General features: G+C 42.4%; 1 protein-coding gene across 4 annotated transcripts; it reads left to right on the forward strand.

The window, feature by feature from the left end:
* Positions 1–643: 643 nt before the first annotated feature.
* Positions 644–9,602, forward strand: LOC130161491 (leucine-rich repeat neuronal protein 2-like). 4 transcript variants are annotated; one of them, XM_056364837.1, is made up of 4 exons: positions 644–939; positions 1,925–2,058; positions 3,062–3,102; positions 6,114–9,602. In XM_056364837.1, the coding sequence occupies exon 4, from the start codon at positions 6,527–6,529 to the stop codon at positions 8,894–8,896; it is 2,370 nt and encodes a 789-aa protein (XP_056220812.1). In that variant the 5' UTR covers positions 644–939; positions 1,925–2,058; positions 3,062–3,102; positions 6,114–6,526; the 3' UTR covers positions 8,897–9,602. The 4 variants fall into 4 exon arrangements, with proteins under 4 accessions (XP_056220812.1, XP_056220822.1, XP_056220831.1 ...); XM_056364847.1 differs by having other exon boundaries at positions 1,954–2,058; XM_056364856.1 differs by lacking the exon at positions 1,925–2,058.
* The last annotated feature ends 829 nt before the right edge of the window (positions 9,603–10,431 follow it).

Here is a 10,431-nt window from a genome sequence, read left to right on the forward strand (position 1 = left end):
TGTGGCATTAAACAGAACTTATACAGAAGCTGTTAGGAGAGCTGTTCTGACTTTAAAACACAATATGAAACAGAATGAGGAGACTGAGACTGTTGCAATCAGAGAAACAGAATAAAGTTTACACTCAGACTCTTAGTACCCAGAGTAAAATGCTTCTTTTCCATATTGCTTTCTCTTTTTAACGCCATTAAAATAAGGCCAATTAAAACCGTGTTGGAGCTTGAAGTTGAATCATGTTATGCAGTTAATGATGTAGAGACAATTCCACACAAGAGAAATGAAATTCAACAAGTCGGTTTAACGAAATGATGAGAAACGGCTTCAGCTCTGAAAAAAAAAAAAGTTCCACATTCTGGTTGAATTTCAGACAATCAGCAGTGTGTTAATACTGTGCTACACATACTGAAATACCAAAATGATGATTTGTCTCTGCTGCTTCGTTACCTAGGACCTGACATTATGAGCAGGACTTTAATCTGCAGACGATGGCATAAAACTAAAATGCCACCAGGAGCCAAAGAAAAACTTCTCATCCAGCAAAAATAACACACTGTAACTAACGCAAGTGGTTTTCCCTTGGCTTGCAAGAGAAAGAGTGAGAGAGGGAGGCAGGCAGTAGAAAGAGAGGAGGAGAGATGAGAGGGACAGAAGCTCTGCTGCAGAACACACCTCATCTCCTCTTTTGCTGGAGGGAGAGAGAGAGAGAGGGAGAGAGAGAGAGAGGGACTAAGTCTGTGCCAATTTTCTCTTCAGCTCCAGAGAGAGGGAGAGCCAGGGAAGTGATATTTCAGGAATCTTAAGAGATCCACAAACGTGTGACTGAGAGGGAGAAGAAGAAATAAGCGTCCCAGCACGTAAAGGCACTGGCAAAGAAAGACTGACAGCACATGAAGCAGGCGAGAAATGACAGAGAGAGATGTAGTCGGCGCTTCTGTTGCGGTAAGAAAAACATGAAATATGTTGACAGAATTTTCCAGGCTAACAGGACACTGTAGGACTCACACAGACATGCAGTCACTCGTGCACACATGCATGCACGCACATTCAAAGGTGATGGTAGCAGGTGTGTGTTAGAGATAGAGAAATATGGGGGGGGGGGTTCCTGTGTGGCCATGGGGGGAAAATAAATATAAGCATAAGTTTGTGTATATGTTGGTTTGTGTGCATGCTGGGACAGATTCAGCTGCAGGGGAATGCGTCTCTGTTTTTTTTTTTGGTTTTGTTTTGTTGTTTTTTTCCTGGGGATCTGCATCCAGCACCTCTATCTCTGTCATGAATCCCTCTCTCTTCTGCTCTCGAAATCCTCCCTCTCTCTATTCTGCCCTGTTGCAGTGTCTCTCCGTGTCGTAGCAGCACAGCAAAAAACCTTATGCAATGGACCATCTCATGAAAGCCTATATTTCTACTCAGTAGCCATTTTATTCCTCTAACCATTAAAACATGTGGGTCTGAAAAGCTTTTCAGTGGCTCTCTCTTCCTGTTACACTGGAAAAAGCAAAGTCAAATGGAGATGAAGGAGAGGCACCATTGACTTTAACTTCTGCAGAAGCATGAATGTGACTGTTGGACAATAACATAGCACAATTATGATTTCTTTTTCACCTTAATAGGGATTCTGAAAACTTTCAAGCTTTCAGATAGTTGTTCATTAGAGGATAGAGATGACCATCTAATTAATTATCTTACACCTAATTGTCTTAATTTGATCTAGATTGTACAACACAAGTTGTACTGCAAGAAGTGCTTTGTAGAAAGTAATAAAGAGCTTTAGTTTAGCATTTCAAATGTCGGATTGATCTGTCCAGAACTTCCACCAAAAGAAATTCAAAAGTTAGAAAGCAAAGGTTTGTGATTTTGTAATTGTGTAAGCTTTTAATGTGTGCCTTTAAGCCACCTTGTTCAACCACACTGCATCATTTTATAGGACTGTCTTCCTCTCTTCAATCTCTCAAGTGTCTGTTACATCTCCCCAATCATCAAAGTACCTGAAATGTAAACATCATCTTGGATGCTGAAGTGTTCTACTCAGTGAGGTGCTCACACAAATGAATAGCAAAGGTAACCAAATTAATATAAGCTTCATTATTTTTTGTTTCACTTACAGTCCAGGGTATGTGTAGGTAGTAATGGAGGTTTAGCAAATTTGCATAGGTATTGGGTGAGCAGGTGAGTGTGTAGGAGGGAAACAGATCCATTTATGTGTATGTGAGAAAAATGTTCAAAACAGGCTATGAAGAAAAAGAAACAAGAACAATCTGTTTGGCAGAAACATGGATAGATAAGTGACCTAGAAACTTACACTACATGTTTTGGGTTGAGGAAGGCTATGAACAATATTTGGTATGCAAAGTAGTATCTTTTTAAAGATTAGAGGTTTGGCAGAAGCCTTTAGACTCCTCATTAATGCATATCTGCATTAGCGCTTCAGTAAGGTTTGAGCAGGCTTTCTGTTACAGCTGTGTTATGTGCTGAACAGGTGTTGTAGAAAACAACTATACCAGGTGTAGTAATTATTGTGGCATACAGTAAATAATGATGTCCAATACATGTAGTGATTTTATGCACTAGGCCTATATGGTGCATTAGGAACTCTGAACCCAGAGCTCAAGGCAAAATCATCAAATGTCGTGATAATATCATAACCCAAAAATATTCAGTTTAGTAACATAGCAAATCCTGACATTAGAGAAGCTGGAACCAGCAGATGTTTCACACTTTTGCTTGAAAAATTATTGAAACAATCATTTGATTATCAGAACAGTTGCTGGTTTATTTGCTGACGAGAGATTTATCAATTCATCAACTCTTCCAAGGTTTCTCATTACCACTACAATCTACAGTAGCTAAGAGACAACTCTCTGACACAATCCATTTACTGTACGACTTTTATCTATAGTTTTCTCTCAACACTCTGACTGACTTATATGCATCTGTATCTATATAGCTTCTTTTTTTTAAATAAATAAATAAATATAATTACATTTCAATCATTATGTTGACTGAGATCAATAAATACACCTGCAGTGTTTATGAGGTTTAAAGAAAATTCCTTCTTCCTCAGCTGTTGACTGGAGGGCCCCTCACTTCAGATTGTGGATTAAGGTCAGTGCAGCTTTGTCTTTTTGTAACTATTAGTCATCCTTCAGTGGCTGGAGTACTGCTGTGGATAACGTGAGCCACGGTGCAGTCGTATACTAAACTTTCAAAGAAATCTTAGTCAGAAGAGTAGGAGGGGAGAAATAATGGCCACTATGAGGAAAAATACTGTCTATTTATCCACAGTGAAAAAAAGATTGAGGAGAGCTAGGAGGAGACGGCGTTATGAAAGTAGCCGCTGAGTCATACAGATTTATTTCACACTCCTTTTCTGAATCGTTGAAATTGCAAGGCGGCACAAGTCCTTTATGTACACACATCAGCACGCAGTTCTGCTTTCCTGAACCTGCTAAAAAACACTGTGAGCTTTTGAGAGCAAATGACAAAAACGAGGAGGCATCAAAATTAAATGATAAATCCATTATTGAGCAGGTTGCATATGAAAAGATGAGAGCGTGAAGATGAAAGCGAATGGCTGATAGAAGAGTAAGAAGAGCCCCAGGAGGTGAGAACTGCTCCTGTTTTTTACTGTTGCAGTTATTCACACACAAACTGCTCACTTTCCGCTGCTTATACAATTACACTACATGGTGTTTGAATGCTAACAGCCTTTTTTTTCTTTCAATAAATGTGCTGCATTGAATCACCTGTCACTTCTTTCTCCTGCTTGTCATTGGAAAAAAAAACACGGCACACTTTCTGCTCATCAGCTGACAGGCTGCAGACCCCAGGCAGCAGAACAGAAACACTTTACAACTGTATCCAGAAAGGTTACAAGTTCACTTAATATAAAACTTTTTTTTTAAAATCACACAGAACTTCACCGCAGAAAATGGACACAGCTGTGTCTGTAGAATAAACAGAGATTGATGATGGTGGAAATGCAGACATGCCCCTGTTGTTTCATCGAGTGATGCACAGATTGGACCAAAACAAATTCCGAACTAAACCTCAAAACACTGAGACGGCGCAAGGATAGGACATTTGTTTCCATGGAAACTATGCAGTAAGCCTTGCCTGGCTTCTTGGCATGTGTGTGTGTCAGTGTGTCTGTGTGTTTCTCACACATTAGATTTTAGATACTACTAAATACTAATGATAGTGGACATTTTGTGATTATTATCCAAGCTTTAATTAAAACTCATATATTGGCCCCATGGATTTTTTTTCTTATCAGGGTAAAAAAAAAATCAAAATCATATAAAATAACATTTAGAAAAGAGGGAACATCATCTCTCTCAAAATGTTTGCTTCATTAAGTGTCCTTGAGGAAGGACAATTGCCTTGCAAGGTAACTTCTGTGTGAGTGTGAGTTTGGGATATTGTAAAGCACTTTAGATAAAAGTACTACATAGATTATATATTAGATATATAACTACATACAACATAATCTGATGAAAATGCTAGCATAGAAGTAAGTGCTTAAAAATTAAGATGACCGTGCACTAAACTCACTTAGCATCTATCAGATGCTCATCAGCATCTAGGTTTTGATTTGCATTAACCACAGTGTAGAATTCATTCACATTAAATGCTTCCTACAACAAACCAGTGTAGGTGTTGTCTGTAGCCTTTGACAGAAATAATGTCATTTAACCCTTTAACAAGCATCCCCTTCTACTGTGCACAAACCCAAAAACACATTCATCACATGGATGTCTCAGTGAAGCTGGTGAACCTTAAAGCCACATTGAGTAATACTTCTATATCAACAATGAATGAAATAACTACCTATATGTGCATCGCTAAAGGTGTCCATCGTAGTTTTGGACCAATAGAGGGATATCACCCAACTCTGCAGTTCCACTTCACATCTCTCAGCTCATTGTTTTGGTTTTATTCCCCATGTTTTACTGGTATGGTTCACTCTGAGCGCTCTCATCAGCATAGTTTCCAGCCATATCTGACAACTGTTTACAGTGAAGACCCGTCGTGCTGCCTCCAAGTAGCCACAAATCAATAATGCAGATTTTGTGAAATGTAATACACAATTTGTAGCCCACAGCATTAATTGATTTAAACACACATTTTGGCCTGTGTTTTCAGTCCCACTTTACTCTAGAGGGAATAACCTGAAACTCTTTGTACAATCAAAATGTGTTTTCAACAGCAGGTGGACACTGGAGAATACTACACATATTATTTTCCCCTGTATGGTGTTTTTGAACTATTGCTACCAAATGTCTATGATTAGTAGTTAATTGAACCATACATACTAGCTCTGGGTATGAGAGTCTGCCAAATGTTGTAATGTAAATACTGATGCAACCCTGGTGTGTTTGTGTGTGTGTGTCTGTCTTTGTGTAACTGTTGCAGCAGCAGCTACATTCACACAGTCTTTCCTATTATAGCCTGAAGTACAGAGGGCTGATAATATAAAAGCTCCTTGGGGTATTTTTAACTGTTGCATAATAAATAACATTAGCAGGACGCTGTGTTGTAACAGGCACTGAGGGTGAAGTGCTGACATGAAATATTTACATGCTACACGATTTCATCATTCCTGCACATTTACCTGCGCTCCTGTAGGCGGAACGTAACACGGGGGGATCACAGCGGAGCACTGTTTTTCTCTCTGTTTCTCCTTCACATATCCTCCATTCTTTCTCTCTTTCTTTCTCTCACTTGTTTCTCGTGACTGTCTACGCTAATCACTCCTCTTTCCATGTCTAAATGTGCCGCTACAGTAAAAGCCAGATCCCCTTTAGAAAATAGCAACTCCCCTCTACATGTTTTTTTCAGCACCTCTATTCCCTTTCTCATCCATCCTCAGCTATAGAATATTCCTTCTTGTATGAGTCTGCATAATACATCCTTGCTAAAGCATCAAATGCACAGCCCAAATGTTTTGCAAATTCACAAACACTTAATTTTGGGAATTGGTGAGGTATAATGCTCTAAAAAGCGTCTGTATTCAAATGACACATTCACATTTTAACAGACTGCATTCAACAGACTTCAGTCTTTTGTTTCTCTCTGAATCTCTGTTTCTCTCTCTTCTTTTTCTGACACAACAGTGAGCCGCCACGCTGCGAGCTGTGAGTCCTCCACCTGTGGCCAGGATGTCGGTCGATCGATCGATGGTGTGACAGCAAAGGCCATTACTGAGCTATTGTGCAGTCCCTGTTCTGTCACTGCAATCAAAGTTACACTCAAAAAATATTCTTGATATAGCAGAGTCAAGCTTCGCTACAGGGGGAAGAGATAGTTTTCAGTTTTTTATCTCTGTCTGAAGCTCGTGTAGATGGTTACCACTTTATGAATACTGACACAGCACCATCTGGCCTGCCTTTCACAGTTTGCAAACACACCTTGAAGCTGTTAAAAACACAACTTCACACACATCTGTGGTCCAAATGATCCATCTCAGTTCCTCATAACAAACTCTTCCTCGCCTTGTCTGAATTAGCTCCTGTGACCTGTGAAGATTATGAGGCCGACTTTAGTGCTTCTACAGTCACAGTGTCTCCTGTGTGTATTTTTTGGAGTGTGTGTGCCCAGCGCTGCGGTGGGCTCGCTACCTCACGCGCTACCATGGCATGTCTCCTGCCCGGTGCGGTGCGTGTGCCAGATCAAGCCGTGGTTCTCCCCTGAGTCAGTCTACCATGAAGCTCCCACTGTGGACTGCAACGACCTGCTGTTGACCAAGCTCCCCTTCCCCATACCCCCGGACACACACACCCTGCGCCTGCAGAGTAACCTCCTTTCTGAGCTCAACACTGCAGCGCTACACGGACTCCCCAACCTCACCGACCTTGACCTTTCCCAGAATCGCTTCAGCCGTGTCAGGTCAATAACTCAGAGCTCTTCCCTGCCCTCTCTGCTGTCTCTACACCTGGAGGAAAATCATCTCAGTCACCTCCCTGAGGCCTCCTTCTCCTCACTGCCAGCTTTGCAGGAACTCTTTCTCAGCCACAACAACTTACACTCAATAGCACCTGGGGCTTTCACCGGTCTGGACTCCCTGCTCCGTCTTCATATCAACAACAACAGACTCACCACCGTTGACCCTCGGTGGTTCAGGGCTTTGCCCCGCTTGGAAGTTCTCATGCTTGGGGGAAACCCTGTAGAGGCTCTTCCTGAGCAAGGCTTCCTGGCCCTGAAATCCCTCCGGAGTCTCGTCCTTGGTGGTATGGGTCTGAGAGGCCTGGCTGAAAAAGCACTGGAAGGGTTGGATGGCCTGGAGAGCCTCTCCTTCTATGATAACCTGCTGACCAGGGTTCCCACACAGGCGCTGAAGAGAGTGCCGGGACTGAAGTTCCTCGACCTCAACAAGAACCGCATCAAACTGATCGAGACGGGAGATTTCCGGGACATGATCCACCTGAAAGAGCTCGGCCTGAACAACATGGAGGAGCTTGTTTCTATTGAGAAAGCTGCACTGGAGAATCTTCCAGAGCTCACCAAGCTGGAGATCACCAACAATCCACGTCTGTCCTACATTCATCCGCAGGCGTTCCTTCAGCTCAGCAGGCTGGAGAGCCTAATGCTCAACTCCAACTCTCTCAGCGCTCTGCACCAGCACATCATGCTCTCCCTGCCCAGGCTTCAGGAGATCAGCTTACACTCCAACCCACTACGATGTGACTGCCTGTTTCACTGGGCCGCCAAGGAGGCCTCTCGCCCTCACAGCGAGAAAGACACACAAACAGATACACAAGCAGCTCGGATGGTGCGTTTCATCCAACCCCAGGCCACCTTGTGCTCTGAACCACCAGAGCTGCGAGCCCGCAGGGTGAGAGAGGTGTCTTCCAGGGAGATGTCGGCCTCCTGCCTCCCCATGATCCCCACCAGCTCCCTCCCTTCCTATGTAGGAGTGAGAGAGGGAGGCAAATTGGTTTTGCACTGTAGAGGTCTTGCAGATCCACCGCCGGAACTGTACTGGGTGACTCCCTCTGGGCTGAGACTTGGTCCTGCACCCAGCCACGCGACCAAAGGTTTACCAGCTCCTGCTCACGGCCACAGCCTGACAGCCTCTAAAGGATTCAACCACACATCTGCCTCCAGCGTTTCTCACGGCCAGGCTCAAGATGATACTCCCTGTGTTCCTTCCAAACACTACCGGCTACTGCCTGAGGGAACTCTGGAGATCAACAAGGTCACTCCCAGCGAGGCGGGATTGTATACGTGTGTTGCTGAGAATGCGCTGGGAGCAGATACACGCAGCGTTACTGTGGGTGTGCATAGCAGAGAAAAGAAAAGAAAAAGGGGAATGTCCTCTAATCTGAAGAGATTTCCATTATTCAGCGTGGATGCCAGGTTGGAGGTGAGGGAGGTCGGACAATACTATGCTATCCTTTCCTGGCGGAGCGGGCGCAACCTCCCCTCAACTCGCCTGTCTTGGCAAGCCATATACTCAAACACTCCTACATACACCACACGCATCCTGGCTGGCACGCAGAGTTTCAACCTGACCCACCTGCAGGCAGAGACATTTTATCGCGTGTGTCTACATTTAGGGATCAGTGAGGATGCCAAGCATGCCAACAGGAGATCAAGAGAGAGCAGAAAGCCTCAGTGTGTGTCGTTCAGGACAAAGGATGTCCCAGAGCCTGAGCCCGGCCTGCAGCTAAGCCCAGAGCTGACCTCCACAGCAGTCACACTTCTGCTCCTGGCGCTCATACTGCTGCTGCTGGCAGGACAGGGCTTGGACACTCAGCCGAGTGAGGGGCCAGAAAAGGTCAACAGCACCCTCCTCCAGGAAATCGAAAGTCCCAAGGCTCTGATCATCAAACAAAAGACAGAAGGGAGCAACGAACATCAGCCAAAGCGGAGCAGGAAAATAAACGAGGACTGCTGAGATAATTACATCTGTGGACATGCGAATACAGACAAAAACACACACCTACAGACATACAAAATGTCAAATACACACTTTGAAAATCACAGCTAGTAGAGAAAAGTCATAGATCAGAGACATGGAGTAGAAAGAGATTTGTATTTATTTTATATACAGTATAAAATATATATTGACATTGTTTCTGTGTTAAGATGTATTGTAAAGAATGCCTAAACCCTAACAAGGGAAATTAAACTGGACAATCATACTCCTGCTGTACAAAGCAAACACAGGAGAAACAAGTCTGAGCTGCTGATGACCACTGGACTGAAACTGAAGAAAACTTGATTCAATCCAAGCACAGGTATTTACAGGAGAGAGCAGCTCAGACCTCCAGGGTATTTTGGTCATGTTTCCTGTCTACATGTTCCACAGACTGAACCATACTTTCTCCATGCAGATGAAACTCTGCCTTGAGACTGATAGTGAATGAATTTCCTGCTTGTTTGGGCTTTGTGAATCAAAGTGTTTGGTGTAAACAACCCTTCTGCTTAGCTTTCAGTACCTTGGATTGGGTTGTCCATCTTGCCGTGCATAGACAGTATACTCATCCAGATTTCCTGCCTAACGTCCATCATCCTCTTTCAGCATAAAAGTGATCCAGAAGTGATTGTGTTAGATTCTATTTTGAGCTATTATACAATAAAAATCTTTTTAATTTACACAATCTTACTGTTCATGTCTGTTTTCTTTCTACAAACTGAATTTAGATTATACTGAAAATAAGATAATTATTCGACAGCAGATCAAATCCATAAACAGTATATAGTGGAAAAATGATGTGACAGATGACAGACCTTACACCAAACTCTCTATATAAAAGTCTCATATTACTGATCCGTCTGCAGCATCTACTCCTTCCTCATCTGTATGGTGGGAATAAGTGCGATAATAGCTCAGGACATCTGACACCTACTCAGTAAACACAGGACACAGTGTGTCCCCTGCTGGATAAGACCTGGAACTGAGCAGTGGCTTTAGACAATGTAAATTACAGGTTCACTTTTTTCAAGCCGTTTTAATGTAATTTAATGTAATTATCACGTGCCCGTTTTTTCGTTAGTGACCACTGTAATCACTCCTCCTCTCCATACTGGAAGTGAAGAGATCCCTTCCCAGCATCAGAAAGAGATCTGAAGTTGTTGTTTTGTGTAGAAATGACTTCCAGAGATCAGTAATATATGTAATATGAGTAGTGTAAGTCAAATCAATTTTTGTGTTTCCATGAACATGAAAAAAGCTGAGCTGTATCACTATAGAGATTATAATTTTGATTTTAAAAAAGCCTCTTAAACTACTGATGAAGCCTCATAAAAACTTCACCATTGCTTTCAAATTGATTTTTGCACAAAACAAAGAACAAAATCAAAATGATTTTAATAAAATAATTGAAATGATAATAACAGAAATAATTGTGATAACTACATTTTCTCTAGCATTTTACTTAAATATTCTTCAGGTACTTGAGTTTTTTCCAGCTTATGCTATTTAATACT

This window comes from Seriola aureovittata, chromosome 2 (genome assembly GCF_021018895.1).
Source record: "Seriola aureovittata isolate HTS-2021-v1 ecotype China chromosome 2, ASM2101889v1, whole genome shotgun sequence".
In the NCBI taxonomy this organism is placed as follows: domain Eukaryota; kingdom Metazoa; phylum Chordata; class Actinopteri; order Carangiformes; family Carangidae; genus Seriola; species Seriola aureovittata.